The 27,881-nt window shown below is 35.8% G+C and overlaps 2 protein-coding genes and 1 pseudogene across 3 annotated transcripts; all 3 read right to left on the bottom strand.

Moving 5' to 3' along the window:
* Nucleotides 1–13,098: 13,098 nt before the first annotated feature.
* Nucleotides 13,099–17,001, bottom strand: LOC147544831 (pentatricopeptide repeat-containing protein At1g20230 pseudogene; annotated as a pseudogene). The gene is made up of 2 exons (XR_015223715.1): nucleotides 16,948–17,001; nucleotides 13,099–15,570 (listed from the first exon to the last, which is right to left on the bottom strand). The product of XR_015223715.1 is annotated as a pentatricopeptide repeat-containing protein At1g20230 pseudogene (transcript).
* Nucleotides 14,821–17,623, bottom strand: LOC147544832 (putative pentatricopeptide repeat-containing protein At3g13770, mitochondrial). The gene is made up of 2 exons (XM_086635766.1): nucleotides 17,569–17,623; nucleotides 14,821–15,452 (listed from the first exon to the last, which is right to left on the bottom strand). Exons 1-2 carry the CDS (start codon nucleotides 17,621–17,623, stop codon nucleotides 14,821–14,823), a joined length of 687 nt encoding a protein of 228 aa, XP_086491892.1.
* A 243-nt stretch (nucleotides 17,624–17,866) lies between these two features.
* LOC147544833 (putative F-box protein At1g32420) lies at nucleotides 17,867–19,722 on the bottom strand. Its single transcript, XM_086636429.1, has one exon. It carries the CDS (start codon nucleotides 19,620–19,622, stop codon nucleotides 18,282–18,284), a length of 1,341 nt encoding a protein of 446 aa, XP_086492555.1. The 5' UTR covers nucleotides 19,623–19,722; the 3' UTR covers nucleotides 17,867–18,281.
* Between the last annotated feature and the right edge of the window lie 8,159 nt (nucleotides 19,723–27,881).

Below are 27,881 nucleotides of genomic sequence, written 5' to 3' on the forward strand. Positions count from 1 at the left end.
CGGCCTCCCTAAAGCCATTCCGGGCCTCCCTTTTGGGCCCGGACATGTTTATCTCTTCGGACTTCTCCGAATCTTTCAGGACTTACCAATAACGGATCCAATCCACTTATTTGCCATTATCCATCTAGTCAATTCTCTCCGTTCAAATCATTACTCTGTTGTGTAACCCTTGTAGGATCCGGTCTATGTTAGCCGCGAATCAACTCTTGAATAAAGAAGAAGAAAATAAGATATGAGAGAAGACCTTTTGTATTTTGACTTTGGTCTTCCTATTTTGACTTGTTTGTTACTTGTTATAACAGTTGTTCTTTCTCTCTCTATAACTAACTCGAGCTCTCTCTCTTAGAGATAATGAGTATAAATAAGAAATTAAAGTTGATGTAATAGACTATGAAATAGAATTCTAAAACTTCTTCTTCAAGTTTCAATTCCTCTCTAAAACCCTATATTCTCTGAAATCCTATATGGTATCAGAGCCCTAATTGTTCAGTCAAAGAACAAGAAGCTTCCACAATCACCAATGGCGACTTCATCGTCATTATCATCTTCATCTCTTCCTGTGTATCTTCCTTAAATCTCAAATGTTACTAACTATATATCAGTAAAACTCAATGATTCGAATTATTTGATCTGGAAAGATCAAATTGAAACAATGTTATTGAGCAATGATCTAATTGGTAATATTGATGGATCATTTGTTCAACCTGATCCAACTATCACAGAAAATAACAGAGAAATTCTTAATCCTGAGTTTCTGATATGGAGAAAGCAATATAGCTTCGTGAAATCATGTTTGAAAGCTACCTTCTCAGATTCAATCTCCTCTGATGTTCTAGGTTTAAGATCAGCAAGAGAGATTTGGTGTTATTTGCAAAATGCATATACATAAGAAATCGAATCAAAAGTTGATGTTCTACGAAAGAACTTCAAAATATTAGAAGAACTTTATCAGTTACTGATTATCTTCGTCAAATCAAGCAATTGTCTGATTCACTAACCTCTGTTAATGATAAGGTAAGTGACGAAGAACTCATTCGATTTACTTTACAAGGATTAGGTCCAGAATTTGGTCAATTTGTGGTTACTATTCAAAATAGAACTAGTAAAATTACTTTTCCAGAGTTGCAATCACGATTGATTCAACATGAGCAATGGATGAAATCGCAAGAGAATATGAGTCCTAACTTAGCTTTCCATACAAATCAATCAAAAAATTCTCCATACAAGCCAAATCAAAATCAGAAACAATACTATTTGAATCAAAGTAAAAAACCACACTATCCAAATCAGGATCAAACTTCAAAACCTTTCTATTCAAATCAGAATAGAAGTCAAAACTATCCAAATCAGGATCAAACTTCCAAACCTTTCGAATCAGAATAAAAATCAAAACTATACAAATCAGAATCAAACTTCAAGACCGAGTCAGGAGATTAATCTGACTCATAAAACCTCAAATCAATTACAAATTCCGAAAGATCAAGCTCAAATTCGTTTTCAAAAACATCTTCTACAAAATCAAAAGGCTGAAAAGTTTAATTTCAGCACAATTCCTTGTGGAATTTGTTATAAATGGAGTCATTCAGCCAGAATTGTCATTCTAGATATGCTACACCAAGTCTTGATGATGGTGATCATCTGAATTTTGGTGGATTTTATAGTGAAATGTCCTCCACACAGAAGAACAAGTCAATTGAGGAATATAATACAGCTATTGTTGTTCCTGAGTTACAAAATGATGATATTTTTCAGTTGTTCTCAGATGATCATTTCTTTTCATCTAGACTTGAAGATGATAGTGTGATTGGTTATGATCATGAAGAAAAGGAGAGTTGTTTTGTTTCCATGACTCCAAGTATTGATTCTTCTCTCTGGCTTGCTGATTCTGGAGCAACTAGTCATATGACAAATGACTCTAAGGTAATTTTTGTACCTAAACCTTATATTGGCAAGGATTCTGTTATGGTTACCAGTGGCAACAATAATCCTATTCTTAATATTGGGCATAATCGATTGCTTACTTTTAATTGCAATTTCAAACTTAATAACATTCTTAATGTTCCTCAAATCAAGAGAAACTTATTGTCAATTTCAAAATTACATAGGATAATCTATGTTCAGTAGAGTTTCTTCCTTGGGGATACAATATCAAAATTTTGTGGACAAGTAAAACATTGGTCTTAGGACCTATGATAAACAATTTATATCATATTGATTTCTCAAATAGTCATGAAGCTCTTGTTGCTACTCAAACTGTATCTTCCTCACTTTGGCACAAGAGGCTTGGTCATCCAGCCTCCTCAATAGTTAAGAAACTCAATCACGAAAATTTGATTAATGTATTTACCAGTATTGGAGATGAGTTTTGTTTATCTTGTCCGCTTGGAAAGAGTAAATGTCTTCCTTTCACTTACTCTCAAAGTTCATCTACATCTCCTCTCCAGCTTGTGCATTGTGATGTCTGTGGTCCTGCTCCAGTGTCCACCAAATCAGGTAGTCGATATTACATTCTTTTTGTTGATGATTTTAGTCGATATAGCTGGATTTATCCTATGAAAGACAGGTCTGAGTGTGTTGGTTGCTTTAGAAAATCTTTTTGGTACCAAGATTGTCTCTTTTCAGAGTGATGGTGCTCCAGAGATTTCTATGGGTCTTTTCAAGACTTTTCTAGATGATAATGGTATACTTTTTCAATGTTCATGTCCTTATACTCCTCAGCAGAATGGGCGAGCTGAGAGGAAGCATAGACAGATTACAGAGGTTGGAAATACACTACTATGGCTTTTTCTCTCCCAAAAGAGTTTTGGTTTGAGGCATTTTCTGATGCTGTTCATATAATGAATCTCTTCCTATCTAAAGTGTTGGGTTTTCAGAGTCCCTATGAGGTATTGTTTCACAAGAAACCAGATTATACTCATTTGAAAGTTTTGGGTTGTGCCTGTTATCCTCATCTTGATCCCTTGCGAGAGGATAAGTCGAGTCCCAAATCAGTTCAATGTGTGTTTCTGTGCTATAGTCCAATCTATGAGGGCTACAAATGTTTGGAACCTTTGTCTCATAGAATTTATATGTCTAGACAAATGTTTGGAACCTATATTATATGTCTAGACAGATAACATAATTGTATTTTTTTTTCAATCCCATTGATTTCAGGTCGGACAAGCATGAAACATGGAATTTCGTTCAGAAAAGGTAGTCGGTGAGAGGAGGAATCAGTCGTATTGGGGATGAGCAAGATTATTAATATTAAAACCAGCAAGACGAGATCTGATTTCAATTACTAAAGGATTATATTACTCACATAGGATCATACTAAAAGGAAGTAATACCAAATTGGACCCGACTAACGTTTGTTTAATTATGTGTAAATGAAATGATAAGCATATAATATCTAAATTTTTGATGACTTCGTTTCCTTCTTTGAAATCCAATTCCTCTTGCTCTGGATTTTCTTTTTTGGGTGCTCTCTTCCTTTATTATTTGGGACTTTGACTCCAAGTTTGTCTCCCGAAGAAAATCTTATATGTTGAGTGTGACTAACAAGTGTTCTTATAAATATTCCATTCGGAGTTGTTAAAATCTTGATGTTTTAAAATGAAAATCGTAATCAATATAATACTTTTTTAGCCTAATAGGCTAATAAGCTAGGGCACAAGTTTTAATATACGGTTATAAAATTTTCTATTGGAATAAAATGTGTTCGTTAGAATTATTTATAATGACAATCATGGAATCAGGTTTTGATTCCGGTGGAAATATTGCATTGAAATATCTCAATCGGTGTCAACAACCTTTGGTTGGAGTGGTTACCAAGTTGGTTTCCACCCTATAGGTCAAGGGTTCGAGACACGGAGTCACACCCCTTAAAGTATGCTGACATTTACAGAAAAAAAAAATATCTCAATCGGTGTAAACATGTACAAATGCTGAAAGAAATGATAGAAATATGTAATTGTTTATTGCAAGCTTACTAGATCAATGCATTTGACCGAACTTTTCGAAATTAGAATCGCTCGAAGTATAAATGGTTTTGGCATGTTACAAAATTCTTCTCTTAATTAACAAACGATAAATGAGACAAGATTCAAGTAGTTTTGAGCAACCAATTGGTTTTTTGTTTCGATTTTAAGTGTAATTAACCAACTTAGTAGCGGCACCCGGGGCGGCCCGTGAGAAAAGCCACCAAAGTGGTCTCTTTAGGCCCCAAATAATCAAGGGCCTCATGTTTCCTATTTCGTATGTAACTTTTGAAAAATTAATTATACTTTAAACCAATTTGAACCATAATTTAAGGTGTAACTTTTTTTTGTTAAAGAATTTAAGGTGTAACTTAGTGGTAAAGAGTTTAGATCTTGGATAAAAGGTCAGGGGTTTGATCCTATCATTTTCGTTGTTTAAATTTTTTCTAACATCCATTGTATGGGACTCCAATTTTTTATTTCGCTTGGGGCCTCCGGTATACTTGGGCCGGCACCGAGCGACACCCATAGTATCTTTCATTTTAATAACTACTCAAGTGTTTTGTATGACAAACATTTAATAGATATTGTGTTTTCATGATTGTAACAATTACTTACAAATAATTATAAAATAAACAAATAAACCGTAACAATAAGGATGCGTAATAAGAAAGATAGAGAGTGTAATTGTTAACTCAATTGTATCAATCATTCTACTTTGTTTACGTATTAGCCTAATTACATATACACTGTAGTTGATATTTTGTCTTCCTTATTTCTTTGGCGAATGATGGATATCAATATCAATTGAATGATAATATTATCTTTTTTTTGTTTAGTTGGTGTACCTCATACGTTCCACTACTCGTTCGTCAATTGGAGAGACTCACAGACAGGGCCTCCCCCATATAGTTTATGTGACCTAAAAACAAAATCCTTACCACTCTAAGATGTCACTCCATTAGGGTTTAATATTATATACTTCTTTATCTTCCATACTTTCTTATAATTTATTGTGAGTAATCTTTTATGGGTGGGGTGATGTTTGTGGCTTGTAATGGATAAGAAAAGTAGGTTATCCAACAAATGTGGGATAATCACTTAACCATGCATTCAGTGATTAATTAATATTCTTTTATTTATTTCCTTAGAATCCATGTTAAATTAATCCGAAAGATGAAAGAATCTTTGCTATTTTGTATATGGGAAAACCATGAAATATAAAAAATTAAATTAAATTGCCACACTATGCAATTTTTTTTTTGTTGAACTAACCACACTATGCAATTGTATGATGCAAGATCCTAAAGGCATAAATGCATATTGAAATAAGATAAAGACCTAATCTTAGGCCTTCTTTAGTGCATCCCGTAAGTGGAAAATCCTTTAAGTGATTTAAGCATGACATGATAGGTAAACATCACCTTTACTTCTTGAAAAATGTGTTACTAATTCTAAGTGTTCTTTTATAGGACCACACCATCAAGCTTATCAAGCACTTTTTAAGTTTTTTTTATAGGAACCGGAGTCGATTTGGCTCGATCCGACTCAGGAAACTTAAAGGAGCATACCGTTGCATTCTTCTCGTCAAACTCTTACTTTTAGATCCAAGAATGACTCGAATCCAGTTTCGGACGAATGAGATATTCAACTCTGAAATTTGGACGAAAATTCGTTTAAGTTAGGGACTAAACGGTAAAAAAGAAAAAATTTGATTGGGGGTCATTCAGGCGAAGCGACCACGTCCAGATCTGGACGGCCTGCGGGAAAGGCTATGACCTAACTGCTAGGCAACACATCCTTCAGGATTGTGTCGGAACGGATTAGAAAGATTGGATCTGCAAGGATCTCATGGCTAGCATCCCACCCGAATTGGGCACTAGGTGGGATACGCCTGAATCTTCAATCCAACGACCAACCTCCTTCATTTCTCGGGCATAGTTAGGACAATTCGGATGGAGAGCGTTCCTTTCAAATTTTTAAGCATGATTTGGTGGCCCAGAGAGCAACCAACTGTATTTTGGACAAAAAAATCATAATTGGAGTTTCCCTTAAAGAGATGTGTCCTTGGAAACCTAAAAGGTGTGTGTGCCTTTTTATTTTCCTATATAAAGAACTCAAATATCCACTCTAAAAATCGTTCTATTTTTCTCTAATCTTATGAATTTAGTATCCAAGTCCGTCGGGAACAAAAAAGAAATTGATTTCAGAAATATTTTAGTGTGTCTAGATTTGAAAAAAGAAGCCTCCGACTGAAGTCATAAGCATTTAAGTGTACAAAAGATCAAGTTGCATCAATCAAAGAGTATAATTCTGAAGGTTCGCCTCTCCTTCAGAACTGTGAAGTACCATCTCAATCCTTGAAAGGATAAATGTTATCTATCGGAGACATACACCCCAACTGTTGGTACTGTTACAGGGGTGCAAAATGTCTTAAAGGAAGAGAATTTGTTCTCGCCTCAACTAAACTCTTTTCTGTCTAACTTGGTTAAACCAAAAGAAGGACTATTGATAGTCGGTACTTACTTATCGTCAATCTCTCTATAAATCAGACAAAGGAAGTGTTATACTTCAAACCGAGACTTTGTCTTAATTAACATAAGATAGAGAGAGATCGTAATCTCAATTCAAACCAGAAAAACAAAAATCTTATATATCTCTAATTATAAGATATTGACTTGGTTCATTTTTTGTGTGTATTACAATTGGAAATTAACAAGACAACTCCACTGATATTTTTGGCTAAGCCCGCCTACAGGAGAAAACCAAAGATGTTCAAGGGAACTGACTTCAAGAGATGGAAGTGGAAGATTATGTTCTACCTGACAATGTTGGGTCTGATTAAATATTTACAAGAGGATGAATCCACCCATGCAGAAATTGGGGATGAAGAGCAACATATCGATGCAGTAGATGCATGGAAGCAAGAAGATTTCCCTTGCAAGAACTACATCTCGAATAGTGTAGACGTTAGACTCTATAATCTTTATTTTGTTATAGAGATGTCTAAAGAACTGTCTGACACCCTTATCAATTAATACAAGACAGAAAAGACACGTGTCAAAAAGTTCTTCGTGGGGTGATTCTTAGACTTATTCATGGCGACTAATCCAAAACTTGTAATGGCCAAGTCCAAGAACTGCAGAGCCTTCTGCAAGATCTTAAGGAAGATAACATGATAACAAATGAAACTTTCCAAGTTCGAGTTTTGGATACTAATAAAGGCCGGCCAGTTCTTCTTAGCTGAATAGTAGGTGACCCCAACTAAGGGCGTGTTCAGTCTTGATTTTGGTAAACTAGAAAAAATATCTTGTTATATTGTCTTGTTTGGTATAGGGGTGGGAAAACGGTCCGGGAACCCGGGATCCGGCCCGATCCGCCCGGACCGTTTAGACCCGTAGACCGAGTGCTACCCGAGTCAGGCTTACCCGGCCCGATGAAGCGGGTTTTGGTGGGCGGGACTTGGACAGGGGTTCAAATCCGAGTCCCGGCCCGATAAACCCGTCCGCTGCCCGATTGAAAGCCCGCCCGATTGAAAACCCGGTGGGATCATATAAAAAGCCTAAAAAACCCTAATTCCACTCTCATTAACACTATATTCTTGCCGCCTCCTCTCTAGTCTCTCTCCCCTTCTCACCAAATATCAGAGAAGTTCAACACCATTAAACTCTAAAACCATTACACCTTCTCATCTATTCAACTAATAAAAACTAAAGTTTGATTTCTATTAGTAGTTCTTAATCTATTCAGTTGATTTCCTTAACATGTTGTGATGTAAATTAAATTTTCGAGATGTAAGTAGTTCTTAACCTTCTTTAAAGTCTTCATCTTCCTTCAATTTCAGATAATTTCCTTTAGCTTTTCAACATGAGTTTTGTACATTTGAAATGGGTTGAAGAAACTGCGAGAAATAAAAAGGGAAATGATGGTGAGACTTGAGAGAATGTAGTTTATTTACAGATCTATAACTTTTTTGTAATTTTTTTTGGGATGATGTTCTAAGTTCTAACTACATCTGGAATGGGTCGAGAACTTGAGATTGTTTATGTTTTTTTGGTAATCTAGAGTTTGTTGTTTGATGTATTCTTTTATAAAGATCAAGGCCTAAAAGAGATGTATGATAATTGATTTATTATTTTGATGTTTAGAATAAATGATTCTAGGGTTTGCTTTTTTTTTTTTTATGTATTCTTTTATAAAGATCAAGGCCTAAAAGAGATGTATGCGAGTGATCATTGATCTATTATTTTGATGTTCAGGATAGATGATTCTGATGTTTAGGAAATTAGGATAGATATGTATATTATCAAGAATTAATTTATCATTGATTTAATAAAGTTAATGGGCAGATTTTTTTAATACTCTTTTAAACAAAATTACCCGAGCCCGTCCGGCCCGAGTCCAATGAAGCCCGTTCGGGCAGGCGGGCTCGGACGGGCTACGGGCACTGAATTTGGTGAATCTGTCCGGCCCGATCCGTCCGGTAACTAGTAGCGGGCTAGGCATTGTAGTGCCCGATCTGGCCGAGTCCGACTGCATTATGCCCGAGCCCGACCGAACCCGACCGATTCCCACCACTAGTTTGGTGTGCATATTTATATCTCTGTATGTATGTAACACTTATAACTATTGATATATCAAACTGTTGATGCGTGTGTGGTGGGTATGATGTTTAGGTATCCTATTGGTATTAAGCTCGATATAATTTTTATTATATTTTCAACTTACGATTTTATCACAACGTTGATATTTAAATACGTATCATCTAGAATATTTAGGATCGTTCTCTCACTTGGTTGTGATTGTACACATGTAAATAGTATGCACCTTACCACTTTCAATTTGATGTATTAATACGTTGAAGTTTATGAAAACATGTATGAATGTTTGACAGATTTTTCAGGTTTCATAAATTAAATTTATAGAGGAAACACTCTCTCAAAATTCAATCTCTTCAGTGAATTGTTCATATACATGAATTCAAGTTGTTTTTATTTATCTTTATGAAAACTATTTTGGGTTACACATTTTCCGAACATATTTTCAAAAGGTTTAAATTATACTTGATTTTTTATTGCGTTTGTTTTTTATTTGTAACCCGTGATAAGAGTTTGGTTTGGGTTTATATTTGAAACTGGTTTGAGTGAGACTTAGACCGAGTTTCTTCTATAAACTGTCCGGCAATCCATGAGTCGGAACACGGGGCGTCACAATTGATGGAAAAGTTACCCAAATGATGGAAAGACTTCAAAAATTAACTACGTCGTAAGAATAAGAATATGAGTCTTGAAGAACTCATCCTGAAACTTCAAATTAATGAGTGCAGTCGCATTGCCGAGTAGAAAACTGAAAAGCTATTTAATGTGAATGTTGTAGAGGGCGGATCAAGTAAGAAATAAAACTGTAACCATCCTTCTAAGGACATAGGCAAACCGAAGAAAAACAAAAAAGTCGACGACCAATTTTACATTTGCAGTAAACGGGGCCACCTAGCCAAAGATTGTCTTTTCAAAACTGGTAAACAACCAAAAAAGCGAAGAACCAAACTTAGCTTATGGAAGACACCAAAACCTAGAATCTTTGTGCTTCGATTACTGAAGTCGAAGAAGGGTCTGAGAAATTTCAAAAGATACACCTTTGTAAAGTGGTATCTCAACTCTCAAGTAAATTTGGTCAACAACCACATACAGCGGTGGGCCGACCAAGCGGATTTATTTGTGCACATCTTTACCCCTTAACATTTTCTACTTTGCTAAGCGTAAAGGGGACTCGTGTGGAGCCAATATTTAGTCAGCTTCACCAAGTCAAGATGTCATCAAATTGACTAGAGTGGCACGTGTCATCTTTACTTGCAAGCACAAAGTGTGAGGCACTGGTAGAGCTAGTAGAGAAGTCGACCTAATTACTAGCTCTGCCCACACGAGCTCTACTCTAACCGGGAAGCTTGTACAGAGGTCAGCACGAGCCCAACCGACATGTGGATCTCTTTTATAGCCTAGAGGCAAGCAGATAGGCCTGGAATGCGCTCTCCCCACCTGAGCTATGCTCTAACCAGATACTGTGAGGAGGTTTGTACGAGTCCAATCAACAACTGAAACTCTGTTGTAGCATAAAGTCAAGTGGGGAGCTGATCTAAGTAAGCTATGCCCCTGAGCTCTGCGCTGACCAAAGAGACGGCACAGGGAGTCTGTTGAATAAAACTTGGCACCTTGATGAACTCTACTCTGGCAGGGATAATGGCAGTTATATTGAAGGACAAATAATAACAATAAAGATCTTCTTTGCTAATTTAAGTCATTGCTGACATAAAGTACGGTCATGCTAAGTGGTTCTTTCCTTGAAAGACCATTCCAAGTGGATATCCATTGACGGTGGTCAACTCTGCCTCATAACCTATAAGTTGTATAACACGGGTTTGCGCGTCTAAGAATCGAGATCCGATCTTAACAATTCTACTGGTGCATATACCTGTAAGTCTCCACTAAAGCAAGAAGAATTAGTCAATCAAGAGTTACAAGGTTATTTTCCTATTGATTACCGGGAAGTCACTTTTTGACATCATTAATATAATATAAGTTACACCTACTGGGATGGCAAAGGCGTGTTTGAGGGAGTGCCACTGGTGCGCTCCCACCAGACCCCTTGAAACCGCCAAATTTGTAAGGATTTCAAAACCCACCAAACTCGATTTTGTAATTATTCAGTCTTTTGTTGGTAAGCGTCTTGCATTACAACCTTTAAGTCACAAGTCCAATACTCTTTGTCATCAAATTTGAGTTTATTATTTCAGCACATTATCGTCCTGAACTATTACTATCACCGTCAAGAATATAGATAATAAAATAGATTTAATTTATTTTGTATTGCTTAAGACTAGTGATTATAAAATTCGAAGTTCAATAGTTATTGTTTCAAATATTTAATTTTTCTTGCAATAGCGATTTCAAAGTGAGTCAATGTAATTTTTTTTTTTTTTTTTTTTTTTTGCAATGTTAAGCGGGATTTAAGGGCCCCCCTAATAAAACCAAGAACACTTACAAGCATTGCAACCAAAAGGAGCAACAATCTCACAAACAACAAAACAAAACTACAAAGAAATCAAGTAGCCTTAGGCCAATGTCTTCGTAATCTAATCACCCCTTCACAATCCTCCTTTAGAATGATTAGCAACTCTGAAGGCAAGTGCATAACATCAAGGAACACTGTACCCGTGGTCCTCATCTTATTTTCACGGAAGAATGTAATTAGATGTGTACAAATTTTGCTTGCATATACTCGATCGAAGCAAAGAACAAACAACGAAATGGTCATTTAGACCATTTAAGATTAAAAAAGATTGTTTAACTCGGATCGTTTTAGAATTTTGTTAAATACATTACGTATAATTTTACACTTTGCATTATCGGAGAGAGGGCCCAAATAAAATTTCGTACTGAACCTCCAAATTCTCATAACGGACTGGTAACTCTAGTATCTTAAATTCGAAACCCTAATGACAGCCGCCTCATATCTCTTTCTATCTCTATGACTCTATCATTCCACCACCACCACCATATAAAAATTTTATCTATCTTTTTCTCTCTCCAACATACCACCACAACCATCTCAAATCTCTTTCTGTTTTATTTTCTCCCTAACTTTTTCTACATATGACCACTATTACTCTGTCTACTATGTTGTCTACGGTGCTGTTTGTCTTTTACAATTTTCAGATCTGAAATCTAAATTGGAGTCCAATTCAGATTTCAGATGTTTGTTTTTTGTATTTAGTTAAATCTGAAAATTTTATCTGAATTATTAAATGTCTGAATTGGCTGAATAAAGACACCTTCATTTCAGACTCCAAAACAAGTCTGAAAAGTGAGACCAAAATCTAAAAAATGCAAAAGACGTATTTACCCCTGCTTAACTTTATAATACCTAATTAAATCCATCTTCTTCTCTCTTCTACCCAGGAACACAACCCCACCACCACCACCATCACCACCACAGCCACCACAGCCACCACCGTTAACACCCCCACCACCACCGTTAACACCACCACCACCCCCGTTAGCACCACCACCACCGCCGTTAACACCACCTGACCAGCACAGCCAACACCACCACTACACAATCACCATACACCACCACCACAAAATCACCATAGACAACACCACCACAGAATCACCATAGACCAGCACCACCACAACAATAACCACTACCACATCAAAACACCACAACAAATCTGAAAAGGACCACCACCAGATTTATTCTTTTGGAAAGAAAAGTAGAGAGAGAAACCGAATTAGGAATCCACAGGAATATCATGGAATCGATTTCTGAAACATCACTCGCCCATTTTACTATGCATTGAATCGATTTGGGTTGGGATCATGATAGGATTACTAACCGGAAAACCCGTTGGTGGTCTTTGGTCATTAGGAAAACCCTTAAAAAGTTACAAAAAGAAACTGAAGAACCAAAACACCATTAAAAGGAAAACCCTCAACTTATTAATGTCTGCTCATCCCTAACAGTGATCAGTTCCTTTCCAAGTTGAAGATTTTTGTGCTTATGTTTGGAGAGAGAGAGAGTGAGAGATTGAGGGTAAAGAGAGACAGAGAAAAGGAGAAAGAGAGAGGTGAGGGAGGGATCTAGGGTTTCTTGCTTTTAGGAATGTTTAGCATGGGAGAAATTAGGTTTTTTGTTTTTTTAAGGGTATGAATGTCATTATTTTAATTCAGACTCATTGGTTCAGATTTAAAAAACAAACACCAAAATTATAAAATAATTCAGCTATTTCAGATTCATCTAATTCAGATTCAGCAAATTCAGATTCAGACATATAAAAAAAACAAACAGCACCTACATAACAATAGCCTTCGCATGCCACAGGCAAATATAGTAATTAAGTATCCGGGCCCATTAGTAATTGGGGGCAGGAATGAGAAAAACCCTTTATCAAAGGTACGGCTTGCGAAGGGGGTGAGCCGTTCCAAACCCCCTTGTTTACTCCAAGAGCACTCAAAATACACCCCTTCGTTCTAGCAGAGGTTGGACTTGGCAACTATAGAGGTACCTTCCCTCTACAGTTTGAGTTGTAATTTTAGTTGATGTTCCTTCTGACTGCAGATGAAAGAATAAGAAGAAAGGTATGTAAACAAGTTGTATGCATATGTAGATACTATATCATATCTATATTGGGTAAAACATGGACATTATAATTATTTTTTCGAATTTGAATGCTCAAATTGTTCAGGGTAGCATAAATTTCTTCAGCTTGTTCATGAGATCTATCACAGGCAAGAAACACATGCATTTGATCTTTATCCTCAATCCAACTGCATCCAGGGCTTTTCTGCATTCTTCTGTTGTTAATAATCTGTCTTATTCGAGCAAGATCGTCCCACCTTGCAGCAGATGCATACAAGTTCGCAAGCAAAATATAGTTACCGGAATTACTTGGTTCCAACTCTATGAGTTTCTGAGCTGAGAGTTCTCCTGATCCAACATTTCTATGGATTACACAACCAGAAAGAAGAGCACCCCACATGACTGGATCGGGCGCCGACATTTTATTAACAAGGTCGAAAGCTTCAGAAATCCTGCCTGCCCGGCTTAGGAGATCAACCATACAGGTATAATGTTTTAACGTCGGTTTTATATTATAATCTTTCATTAGATTAAAGTATTTGTAACCTAGATCGACTGAACCCGCATGAACACATGAAGATAGAACAGAAAGAAAGGTAACTGAGTCTGGTTTGATCCTTTCCTCAATCATTTTGCAGAAAAAATTTATCCCTTTCTCTCCCTGTCCATGCATTGCGTACCCAGCCAAAAGAGCATTACAACATACCAAATTAGATTTCGATATTCTGTTAAAGACGATCTCTGCTTTTTTAATGAATCCACATTTCGCATACATATCTACTAGTGATGCTCCGATATGAACATTTATATCGTACCCATATCTGATTGAATATCCATGAATCTTCTTTCCCCTTTCGATTGTTCCCAACCTTGTGGAAACAGGATCTGGTTTCAAGTTTGAGGTATTCATATCCGAAAACACTTTCAGAACTAATTCGTTTTCCTCATTCTCCATATAACCTGCAAGAATGCCATTCCATGTGTAAATATTTGGTTCAAGTCCTTCGGTTTTCATCTTATGAAGCAAGTTGTCAACTTTATCCTTTAGATTTCTGCGTGCATAACCAGAACTCAAGGCATTCCATGTTGTTATATCCTTTTCAATTACATCATCGAAAGCCATTTCTGCAGCTACTAAATCTTCACATTTAGAGTACATCTCCACCAACGAACCACCGACAAACGGACTCTGTAGGTTTCTACTGATTGCATATGAATGTATTTCTTTCCCTTCTCTCAATGCAGTTAAATCTGCACAAGCAGTAAGAACACTCCCTAACGTAAAAGAATCAGCTTCAACTCCTTCAATTTGTGACACTCTGAACGATGTCAAAGCATCATTTGGGAACCCGTTATCTACATACCCTGAAATCATTGAATTCCACGATATTGTGTCCTTCATGACTCCAAGATTCTCCATTTGATGAAAGAGCTTCTTCGCCTTACTAACTTCACCATTCTCGCAGTACCCAACTATCATAGTATTGAAAGAAACCAGATTTCTAATCGAAAACTTCGCGAAAATTTTCTCTGCACTTCTCATATTAGAACATCTTCTATACACATCAACCAACCCATTAACGACATAAGGGTTAGACATAAACCCATGTCTAGTGACATACCCATGAATTTCTTTTCCACGGTTAAGAGTCTGTAATCTAGCACAAGCCGGGAGTAAAGTCGCTAGCATTCGCGCGTTTGGCTTCAACCCAGCCTTCATCGTTCTCTAGCTAAGATCAAGAGCTTCCTTATCGTACCCATTTTGTGCGAACCCACCGATTACTGCACCCCAAGAAACAAGATTTGGCATCAAATTACCCAAAGATCTCATATTCTCTAAAACCTCCAATGCCTCAAAAACTAATCCATTAGCAGCACAACCTGTAACTACAGAATTCCAAGAAACAGTGTCACTTTCAGGCATTTTATCCAAGAATTTCTTAGCTTCATCCAAACACCCACATTTACCATACATATCTATCAAGGAATTACCCACATAAATATTAGAAACAAGTTGATTCTTTACTACAATTCCATGTACCTGTTTTCCTAACCCTAATTCACCAAACCCACTGCAAGCTTTAAAAACAACAGGAAACACAAAAAATTCTAACCAAATATCTTCAAGTTGTAAGTCCTTAAACAATGAAAGAGCTTCTTCAAAGTACCCATTATCAGTATAAACAGTAATAATTCCAGCCCAAGAATATATATTTCTCTGAGACATTTTATCAAACACAAAGGATGAGTACTCAATACAGCCACACCTACTATACATTTGAATTAACTTGGTTTCTAAAAACTCATGTCCAGAAAACCCAAATATGAGGAGAACTGGCACGAATTGCTTCCTGGATCCTATTGTGAATAGGATAAAACAGAGATTTGATGCAAAACTGAAAATATACTTAGAAAAAGATTCAGATTTGGTGGACCTGATTATTCAACAATTCCACAATAGCACACATGAAGGCTTCTATAAAACCATCCAACGGGTAAGGTCTGATTTTTATTTTCCAGGCCTTAGAGGGAAGATTAAAGATTTTATTCGAAGGTGTAAAGTTTGTCAGCGACACAAGGTAGAACAAACACTTCCTGCTCAACTGTTATAATCTCTACCAATTCCTACTGAAATTTGAGAAGACATCTCCATGGACTTCATTGACGGACTGCCAAACTCTAACGAAAGACAACCAAATTTGTTGTAGTGGATAGGTTGTCTAGTATGCACATTTTATTTCTCATCTATATACAACATCTAGTTTGGCACAATGCTTCTTTGATCACATCTTTAAGCTGCATGGAATGCCACGTTCCATTGTGTGTGATAGAGATCCCACCTTCACTAATTCATTTTGGGAGGAATTGTTCAGATTGAACGGAACAAGCCTCAACTTCAGCTCCACTTACCGTCCACAAACTGATGGACAAACTGATGCAATTAATCGAACTTTGCAGATGTATTTGCGTTGCTTCACAAGCTCTAAACCAAAACAATGGAGTAAGTGACTAACTTGGGTTGAATTTTTGTATAACACCAGCGTGCATTCTTTAACAAGAAAAACTCCCTTTGAACTTGTATATGGAAGAGAACCTCCGACTCTACTCACCTATGTTGCTGGAACATCTAAGGTGGCTGCGGTTGAGGACCATCTCATTGAAAGAGATGGTATAATTCGTGAAGTAAAGGAGAAGATCGCCGCGGCGCAGAATCGCATGGAGAAGATCTACGATGGGAAGTATAAAGAAAGGGAATTTGTAGTTGGCGATACTTAAAACTCCAAGATTATCGACAACATTCTATAAGTCGCCGAGTACATAAGCTATCAGCTAAATACTATGGACCATTTAAAGTAGTCCAACGTGTGGGTGTTGTAGCATATAAATTAGAGTTGCCACATGAAGCTAAGGTTCATCCCATATTTCATCTATCTCTCCTTAAAAGGCATGTTGGTGATAAAATTGTTATTAGTACTCAACCACCTGCTGAAGGTCCAAGATTGCTAACTCCTTTAGCCATACTAGATAACAGAACTCATGCAAGAAAGAAGGAGGTGTTAGTGCATTGGAAGGGCTATTCACCTGCCGATGCCACATGGGATGTTTTTGAAGACTTCAATCCGCAATTTCCAGATTTTCGCTCTTGAGGACAAGAGCATAGTAAGAGAGGGGGAGTTGTCACGTGCATTGTGTGTCAATTGACTAAGTCCTAAGGTAGTTTTTAATTCTGTTATGATTTTTAAATTCAAATAAGTTAGAAGTCTGAGTCAAAGGGTTTCCTTAGAATTAGGAGTGGTTACTAAAGTTTAGCATTTGTTTGTTTCCTTCCGTTGCCAATTTCTTGTATAAGCACTTGAATATTGGAATAAAGGGTGCTTCTAAAGGCATCGGGCCAAAAGGCTATTAGCATCCGGAAAGCGCATCAGCAACTACATTCTCCTTCCCCTTCTTATACTCCACAATGAAATCATAGCCCATTAATTTGAATAACCAACGTTGTTGTGTTGGATTTGTAATTTTTCTTGGTCGAAGGACATCTCCTTCACACCTGAGCTTCACGGTTTTAAAATGCCTCACTAGGGAAGAGTTCTTAACCTCTTAAGAGGAGCACACACTCCTATCTCCCACCAATGTGGATTGCTTTTACAACAATACAGTACATTTTTCTTTTATCTTAATTGTCAAACTTTTATCCTAATTGTCAAATTGGAGAGTTGATCTGTAAGGTATATGTAAATGCGGGAATTCTAAAGGCCTATTTACAATGCACAACCAAATTACCTCCAAAAGACACATTTTCCTTTTGGGGACTCGAACGTCAAATACTGTTTAAATGCGGCTGCAGAAGGGTGGAGCAACACCACATTGTGGAAGCGAAAGACAACAAATTGGTATATAGAAATTGATCTCCCAGAAGTTAGTTCGTTCTGAAATCCCTTCTACTCCAACTTATATGATCGTGCATTGGTCTTACCTTCCTTAGCAAGTGCATGAGGATAGGCAATCATTACACTATTTTCTTGATCCATGTATAAGTTCGGATACGCCCAATTTGCAGAGAAAAAAATAAAAGGTTTGTAATTGAAAAGGAGATGTCTTTTGGAGTATGAACGTCTCAATGCTTTTCATTTAGAGGGTTTTGATTCTTTAAGAATTGGAGGGTTTTAGGACCTGAAATGCAGTCCCTAGATGGCTTTGAACCACTTCATAATATTTACGCGGCTTTATCTATATTTGTGCTCGTTCAGCACCTGTCTTGTTCATCTCTTCTCTTTTTCTATTTTTTTTCTTCTGACAATTCCCACTCTCCTGATCCTGAAGCATAGGAAGGATAGTATTTATGCCTGATATATCATCAAAAGTAGAGCATACGTCAACACTTCAATTATGTTAGATATAATTTAATCACCTAACTAAAAATCAAACTATATACAAAATTTGCAGCATATATATAACTAAGCCATCACAAGTAATAACATATTACAAGCAAGGTGTATAAGTGAATTTATGAATCTATAATTTAGCAAACGGTAAAGTACGATGCAATAGATATCCAATCCCCCGTTAAATAAGAAAACTAGTTCTCAGCAGCACAATCGGGATAACTAGCTGATCATCATACCACTCAACATAACTTACTCTTATTTTTTTATCATACGCCGAAACGAAATTTAGTACAGTTGGTGGTCACCGTTTGTTTCGTGTCTGAACTGGATAAATGCTCTCCACGATAATTGAAGCCTCACACAAATAAGGATCCATGAAAAACTTTTTTTGCAATATATTCCTTGGGTTCTTGAGACTACCATATTCATTCAACTTCTTCTCTATCCTGTCATAAATATATAAATTGAAAAACTTATCTTTGTCATCTTCATCTTCTGAGTCTGACAAGGGTTCTGGTGTTGTTGTTATTATTAATTTATTTGTTCCTGTAATTGATTTACAAACATAAGCATGTTTGTTATTCCTCATATGGTCAGGCAATTCAATTGGTTCTTCAATCCACCTATTCTCCTTCCCATCCTCGATAAAAATCCACAACTTCATCTCTGTTTTGGACCATCTCTCATTTTCACGATGACAACATTGCTCTATTAATGCTAAATGTCCATCAACTTCCAATAAATTTTCAATACAACAAGCACCAGGAAGACGACTCTTGATAATATCGTTAGAGTACTGTATCACTCTAAGCTTCTCCTTTCCAACATCAAATGCCAGTATGCTATCAATATTTTTCGGTTCTAGAAAATTGGGACAAAATGGCTCTTCCAACCAATATAAAGAACCATTCGCATAAATTGGGTTTCCACGGACAATTTTTTTTGGCGTGCCATTTTCAATGGTTCTCCATGTATTTTCACCAACCGTCAACACCTCACAAACAGGCACTTCCTCAAAGTCCCGATATTTATATCGTTCCATCAGCGATCTACCCCACATGAATAGTACTTTATGTTTTTGAGTAATTGGATCAAATCCAAATCCACATATAGGATATTTGGAATAAGAATGTTTGGGATCTTTTCCTATATTTGATTTGATCCACGGTGTTTTTTCTCTAATGCAATTATTGTAGATTCTAACAGAAAAATCTTGGTAGTTCACATAACAAAACAAACCATAAGCAGATACTAGTACGTAACCTTTCTCCCGTCGTTGACGCGAATATCTTCTTACATACCTACTTTTAGGTTGAAACAAATCTACAGTGAAAAAGTTATGTCCCTGTCTCCTCTCAAGTGAACTAGTTATGAGGATTTTTTGGTGTGATTTTGATGATTGAGAACTGATTAAGTATTTATCTTTTTCAATAAAATACAACCAGCTCTTACTTACACACTTAAATCGCATTAGTGACTTTGGTGGAAGTCTGCTTAGTATTTCAAACATTAATTCATAACACATATTATTACCTCCAACAGCAAGAGGAGTTGTTGAAACAATGGGGTCATTGGTGGTGGTGGTGTTGGCGTCGGCGGCAAGATCCAGTGGCGGCACCACCATCTTCAACTTTTTTGTCATCCTAGTCAAGAAACTAGTTTGTGTTTCTTCTCTCTCTATTTGAGTATTTTCGATCTCTGTAGTCTCTCAAATTTCTTATTGAAATTTGAAACCCTAACTGAGTACTTCCTATTTTCTATTAAGTAGATAAGAAGAGGCTGATCGGGATTTTATTGAAAACTTATAGAAAAACATAAAAGAATAACTGCAGGGTGCGGGAATCGAACACAAGATTTGAAGCGCGGACAATTCATACTAAACCACTACAACAACTCGTCTTTGGTGTCAAATAGATTTGAAGTGCCGATAATGGATTAATGATTTACTAATTCCAATGATGACTTTAGAGCCTTTAAATGGAATCAACATAACCTTCTTTCCTGAGATTACTACGAGAATTGGGTGGACTTGGTCTCCTTAGGGGGGTAGTGGAGCGGGACTTTCACAGACTTTCATAGACAAAATATCCCGTAGACATTTCAAGACATTTCGGATGAGTTATTATAGACAACATGTGTTCATAGACATTTTCAAGACATTGAGAGTTTGTAGACAAAATGTCTTTATAGACATTTTAAGACATTTGATCCATAGACAAAATGTCCTGGGATATTTTAAGATCTTGAGTCCATTGACAAAATGTGTAATGCATATTATATTTGTGCTAATCAAAAATATATTTTTCGACTTTTGTAGACATCTGTGAATATTTGTGGACATTGATGGACATTTGGTAGACATTTATTATTTTAATATTATTATTATTATTTAATCACATGAAATAATATATTAATACTAACATTTCAAAAATATATTTTTCGACTTTCGTAAACATCTGTGAATATTTGTGGACATTGATGGACATTTGGTAGATATTTATTATTTTAATATTATTATTATTTTTTAATTACATGAAATAATATATTTATACTAACATTTCAAAAATATATTTTTCGACTTTCGTAGACATCTGTAAATATTGTGGACATTGATGGACATTTGGTAGACATTTACTATTTTAATATTATTATTATTGTTTAATCACATGAAATAATATGTTTATACTAACATTTCAAAATTATATTTTTCGACTTTCGTAGACATCTGTGAATATTTGTGGACATTGATGGACATTTTGTAGACATTTATTATTTTAATATTATTATTATTGTTTAATCACATGAAATAATATGTTTATACTAACATTTCAAAAATATATTTTTCGACTTTCGTAGACATCTGTGAATATTTGTGGACATTGATGGACATTTGGTAGACATTTACTATTTTAATATTATTATTATTGTTTAATCACATGAAATAATATGTTTATACTAACATTTCAAAAATATATTTTTCGACTTTCGTAAACATCTGTGAATATTTGTGGACATTGATGGACATTTGGTAGGCATTTATTATTTTAATATTATTATTATTGTTTAATCACATTTGGTAGACATTTATTATTTTAATATTATTATTGTTTTTTGATCACATGATGGACTTCAAATGTCTCTTGTTTTTTGAAAGACATTTTGGCTTCCAAATTTGTCCCAAATCCTTCACAAATTCATCAAACTATGAAGTCCACCAAAGTCTGGGACATATTTTGTCTACAATCGAATGCCTCGGACTTTCATAGACTCTCAAATGTCTGGATTTGAATGCCTCAGACTTTCGTGGACTCTCAAATGTCTGGATTTGAATGCCTCAGACTTTCGTGGACTCTCAAATGTCTGGATTTGAATGCCTCAGACTTTCGTGGACTCTCAAATGTCTGGATTTGAATGCCTCAGACTTTCGCGGACTCTTAAGAGTCCGCGAAAGTCTTGCTCCACTACCCCCCCCCCCCCCCTTAGTTTGACACAAATAAGAAAATACAATTAGTTAACCATTAGATGCATTATAAGATTTATTAGGTCAACACTTGGTAGTCCAAGTGGTTCCAAGGTGTTGACATAAACTCCAGAAATCTTTAGAGGTCCCAGGTTCGAACCTCAGAGAAGGTGGAATCTTTGATTATTTGAATTGGGATTATTAAGGTATAAATAATGTAGTGTAATTGGGCTTTAGGTCATTATCTAGTTGGGCTATAGGCTATGTCATGTTAGAGTTTGAGTGGGTGGGTAGCAGGCTTATCACATCTTTGATGTATTCAATACCAATTGTAACGACAATGTAATCGTTCTTAAAAAAAAAAAAAAAAAAAGATTTATTAGGAGATGACTATGAAATGGTAATCAGAGTATCATAACCTGAAATCGACAATAGATAATCTTCATTACAACCGAAAATTATTGTGAAAGGCCTCCGAAACGACAGTGTCAGCCCTAGACAGGCCTGGGTTGGGCCCGTATGGAAAACAGGTCAGTCCAACCAGGGCCTAGTGACGGCCTCGGATTGGGCCCCCATATTTGGGCTTTGCCCGACCCGGCAAAAACCCCGCTTTAGCCAATTTTTTTTCTTTTTGTCTTTTTTACACGGTCAATTTGGTTGAATGCATTGCGCGGATGAGTTAAACATGAAGTCGAAATACTCAAATAAAATTAGTAATTTTTTAAACAATTTATCTAATCTAATTGGGATAGGTATCTCCGTATTAGAACAACCAAGAAATACCGAAAACCTAAAACTAAGACTGTTATAACTATTATACATGGAGTCACAACTGTTTTTTTGTTGAACATGGAGTCTCAACTTGACTAATAAATAAACAAAATCTTTTTATTGGATATACACTATAGTTCTCTAACTTTCTAACAATTAGGCAACTTCAAACTAAAAAAAAAAGTTTTTTTTTTTTTTATTTTTTTTTTTGTTGAACTACTAAAAAAAAAGTTGAAATAAAAAAAAAATGAACTATGTGCAAACAAATCATACAAATAACCAAATTCGCTTACTAGACTATTGAATTGTTTTATTGAATTGTTTTTCACCAAATTATGAAAGATCATATATCACGAGGATAGAATAGTTTGGCAGAAGTTATTAGACACGGAAAAAAAAAAAAAAAAAAAAAGCGAAAAAGTGTACCAAATCAACCGTTATATCTAAAATTAATGAAAGAACAAACAGAAATTCCACAAAGGCCGCGGCTTTGGGGAATAAAGAAAATTCTCCGGGGAATAAAGACTTTTCTTAAAACTAGTCAAATGAGATTGACTTTTTATGTTTCTTTTTATTGCTAAGGGCTTCTAATTTTAGAAGATGCTATAAAAAAAGTTCCTCCATCTCATCACCTCTCTCTGCCACTTCATCTTCTCGACACCTCATCATCTTCTCCGGCGAAAGTCGGCGGCCGGCCAATTTTCCGACCGGCGACCTTCAAACATTAAAAAAAAAAACTTTTTTTTTTTCAAATTTTCTCTCTCCTCTCTCTCTCTCTCTAAATTTTTTTTTTCTCTCTCTCTCTAGAACAGATCTAGAGAGATAAGGTATGTTCATTTCCTCCTTTTAGCACTAATTAAAAGTTTTATTAATAAAATCAAAATCCACCGAATTTTTAAAACCCACTTGCAATTGCTGGTATTTTAAGATTCAGATTTTCCTTTAGTAAATACTATATATAGAGAGATACCCACTTGTGTTTCTTCATTAGAAAATCACTGTCAATTTCATTTTTCTGAGAAGAAGATTCAAAAGAGTCAAAATCAGAAAAGTGAAAAGAAAATGAGTACCGGTTCAGTTAGTAAAGCTTGGTTTATAGCAACAAGTATGGGGGTAGTTGAAGCATTGAAAGATCAATTAGGGATTTGCAGATGGAAGTATGCTTTTAGATCAATTCATCAACACACAAAGAATAATCTCAGATCTTATTCTCAGGCTCAAAAACTCTCTTCAACTTCTGCTCCCAAGAATATTAGTATGAAAAACGATGAAGAAGTCAAGAAGAAGATTAAGGAAGAAGCAAGAAGAATGTCATGTTTTTGGTTGATGTTGTCTAGATTGAATTGTTATTCATTTATGTGTTTGGGTTTCAGTGACTAATTATATCTGTAATCCCTTTGGATTTGATCTTATAAATTTTACTATTATATACTGAGTTATTAATGATCTTTCACTCTTAAAACCTAAAACAAAACATTGCAAAACCAATTGAAGGTCACGAACAGACCTTCTCTCTCTCTAGATCTGTAGAGAGAGAGAGAAAAGAAAAAAAATGAGAGAGAGAGAGGAGAGAGAAACTTAAAAACTTTTTTTTTTAGTGTTTGAAGGTCGCCGGAGAAGATGATGAGGTGTCGAGAAGATGAAGTGGCAGAGAGAACAGATGAGATGGAGGAGAACTTCCAAAAAAATATATTATGTATTCCCCATAAAAATTTATTCCCCGGAGAATTTTCAAAAAAATCTGGATTCCCTCGAGAATTTATTCTCCGGAGAATTTTCTTTATTCCCCAAAGCCGCGGCCTTCCACAAATAGCAAAATTTAAAACAAGAGTATCCCAAATTAAAAGATACAGAATTTGAAAATAATATTAATGCAGAAGTAACAATATTTGAGATTAAGAGCAAATGAAAGTAAATCTAGAATCAATAACGAAAATCAATATCAAGATCATCCAAAATTCAAAAAATAGATGACAAAGAAAAACTAATGCACAAATTTTATTAATTTTGGGACATCAATCTATATCTGGGGCCATAGTCGTATGTTAGTCCCATTATACGAAAAATTCTTATCTAAGGACTAAAAAGTTAAAATTAAAATCGCAAAAAAAAAAAAAAAAAAAACCTAGACACAACCTTATACAATTCGACCAACATAATAGTGCTACACAAAGGAATACTATCCAGACAAAAATCATGGGACCCACTTCATGTGTCTCATCATTAAAAGGTAGAGAATGTGAAAATAATACTAATGCAGAAGTAACAATATTTGAAATTAAGGGTCCGTTTGATACGTGAGAAATCATGAGTAAGAAAGTCATTTGCTTTCACATGTGAATTGAGTTTTTTGATGTTTGATAGGACTGTGGGAATACCAGGGAAGTGCCTTTAGAATTAGGATTTTAAGAGTGAGTTTCATAAATTTAGGGGGGATTCATTGGAAGTGCCTTTGCCTTTAGAATTTCGGTCATCATCTACCCTAAAAATGTAAGTGCCTTTAGAATTTTATGGAGGTGCCTCTAGAATTTAGTGCATTGTTAATTTTTGTAAGTGCCTTTAGAATTTCGGCCATCATCTTCCCATAAAATGGATGTGCCTTTAGAATTTTATGGAGGTGCCTCTACAGTTTAGTGCATTGTTACTTTTTGGAGGTGCCTTTAGAATTTTGGTCATCATCTTTTCTAAAAATGGAGGTGCCTTTAGAATTTTATGGAGGAGAGGGTGAGAAATCAGTTTTCCCACCTTTTAGGTAAAATTTTATTTATTTTGGGACATCAATCTATATCTGGGACCATAGTTGTAGGTTAGTCCCATTATACGAAAAATTCTTGTCTAATAATTAAAAAGTTAAAATTAAAATCACAAAAAAGAAAAAAACTCTAGACACCACCTTATACAATTCGACTAACATAATAGTGCTAGACAAAGGAATACTATCCAGACAAAAATCATGGGACCCGCTTCATGTGTCTCATTATTGAAGCTTGAAAATCTCATCCTCTTCAATTTAGAATATGAATCTCTATGAAACGAATGGTACTTGGAGCATCTCCAATGCAACACTCAAACTCTTAATCTTAGAGTGCCACATAGGATATTTTATAGTTTTTGCCTAAAAACCATCTCCAATGCAAAACTTAACTAGGATCTCTAAAATGAGGTGGCAGTGGTTATTTTAGAGACTCTTAAGAGGACACTCTAAGAGCATCTCCAATGCAAGACTCAAGAAAAACTCTCAAAATCCTATGTGTCAAGTGTGAAAAATGGATCTCTAAATGGTCTCTTTCCTATTTGGCCATTTAGAGACACTCTATTTCAAAACCATCTCCAATGCAACACTCAAGAGAAACTCTAAAAACCTATATTTTAGTTTAAAACAAATTGATTTGCTTATGTGGCACTTAGAGAAACTTAGAGTGTCCTCTTAAGGATCTCTAAAATGAATCTTGACACATCACTTTAGAGATTCATGTTGAGTTTTGCATTGGAGATGGATTATAGAGAAAAACTCAAAAAAAACCTTTGTGTCTTGGGTAGATCCTCAGATGTTTCGCCTATTGGTTTATGGAACTGTTTATTAAGGTTTGTTGAAACATCTGTATCGTCTGGCTGAAGACGTTAAACTTAGCGCTTTCTGGGAGGCAACCCATGCATGGGACATCTGAATCTGGTAATATTTTTCCCTTCACCCTTTATTTTTGCAGTCTTCAGAACATTGAGGACAATGTTCGGTTTAAGTTTGGGGATAGAGGATTGAATTTTTAGTCCTTATTTCAAAAATTCAAAAGGGTTTAAAATTTTTCAAAATTTTTTATTTTGGATTGAAAAGGTGAGTCTAGTTGTTTTTGCTTGTTAATAGTTATAGAGTCTAGTTGGTTGTACTACACTTTTACTAAAGGTTTTTCCCTGAATTTCGAGTCTTGAAGTTGTCTGTGCACTGGCCATGTGAGTGTTAGATAGGTGAAGAGTTGACTTTTCTGAGGGAACTTAATCAATCATTAGTGGAGACTTAACCTATGTGAGATTCTGAGCCTTTCTTTTTGTTTTGAGTGACCTCTTCTGAGCTAATTCCGAGTAGAGTGAAGAGCTACTCAACCTCGCAATATTAAAAGAAGAACTCATGTGATCTCTTGAGTTCAAATTCTACAACCACTAGGGATGTCATCAGGAATGCAGACCTTCTCTTGTAGTCTGAGAAACTTGAAAGCAGTGTCAACTAGAGGAAGATAGGAACTCCATTCACCATTTAGAACCCTGAGAATAAGGCATGAAGTAAAGTGAAGAGAATTATACTCAAGGAAAGTGTTAAGAAAGAAGTATTTGTATTTTGAGTATAGTACCAGATAAGCATGAAAAAAAAAAGTGTATTAAAAAAAACAAAAAAAAAAAAAAAGAGAAAGAAATAGAAAAATCAAAGAAAAAATGTTTGTTTAGTTTAAGTGTTTATCCTTCGAAGAAATTCTTGAAGATTTGAAGACGTCGAATTCTCAGGAATTCTAGTTCATCCTTAGCATCTATTGACCTTTAGGAAACATTGCTAGCCAGTTGATCAGGTGAGAAGAGTTAGTTTGTTTCCCCATTCCATAGTAGTGGTTGTTTCCTTTCTAAGAGATCAATCGTTTACGAAAAATTTAGTCCATCTTTCGTAATGTGTTGAGTTTTCCTTCATACTCATACTCGCACATTGAGTGGACCATTTCTTAGTGACTTAAATTTTTGAGTGTATGACCGTGAGGCAACTGTCGAGGCGAAATGTATTGGGAAAGTAATCGAGGTCTTGTCTGTTTGGAACCGAAATGATGTTCATATTGGCTTGTCACGTGCACTTCGAGTCTTGATTACTAGTGAAGGGATTTTTAGCGCTTGTATGGTTTGATTGACTTGGATTTCATTTCTATTAACTTTCAAAAATCTACCGGATAAACATTTTTAGTCCATACCATATTTAGACCCTTCTGCATTTTTGAGATTTTTGAATTTTGTGGGTATATTCACTGCGAACCCTCACGAGACAAAACTCGTCCTTTAGGGCAACCTAGAGGTTTAACGGCTTGTTGCACGTGCTAAGTGCAATCGTGATTCCCTACGAAAGTGGTGAAAATGAGTTTAGTTTTATTTATCTCTTTTGCTCGAGGACTAGCAAAATCTAAGTTTGGGGATGTTTGATGAGACATGAAGATGTCCCATCTGAATCTCTTAACTCGGATTAGTTAGTCCAGTTCGAGCGGTTACTCTGAGGATTTGTTCGTTTTTCTTTCTCAGGTGTCTTTTACGAAGTTTAGTGTGAAAAACAGACAAAATCAGGAGAAATTGATGTTAGGGGCATTTTGGTCATTTTGTGACAAGGGTAGCATGGTACTTTTGGCTAATGTTGATGGTTTGGTGAGAAACAGGGTCGAATACGAACCCAACGGCGAAAACGAGAGTCGAATCGGAGTTCGGATGAGCAAAATATGACAGGTCAGAGTTCAAGTGAAAACCAAGTCAACATGGATCATTTGGTGACACTTGGCGTAGATCAGAACGTTACTATGAAGATTTCGGTATGCTATTGGGACGTGCGGGTTACACTTTCGGGATGGAGGACGGCGACGATCCAGTACACTCGCGAGCAAGATGTTACTGTACATCAGCGAGCATCCAAGGGTTCAAAATCTCTGGTCGCAC

This window comes from Eschscholzia californica, unplaced genomic scaffold (assembly GCF_041429995.1).
Source record: "Eschscholzia californica isolate CP2 unplaced genomic scaffold, dmEscCali1.0.p SCAF_4, whole genome shotgun sequence".
In the NCBI taxonomy this organism is placed as follows: Eukaryota; Viridiplantae; Streptophyta; class Magnoliopsida; order Ranunculales; family Papaveraceae; genus Eschscholzia; species Eschscholzia californica.

Excerpts from the sequence above, each read along its gene's own strand:
- LOC147544832 (XM_086635766.1), bottom strand. The coding sequence starts at position 17,623 with ATGGATCAAGAAAATAGTGTAATGATTGCCTATCCTCATGCACTTGCT. Across the intron at positions 15,453-17,568 it reads TCATGCACTTGCTAAGGAAG|GATCCAGGAAGCAATTCGTG; the intron begins GTAAGACCAATG and ends TATTCACAATAG.
- LOC147544833 (XM_086636429.1), bottom strand. The coding sequence starts at position 19,622 with ATGACAAAAAAGTTGAAGATGGTGGTGCCGCCACTGGATCTTGCCGCC.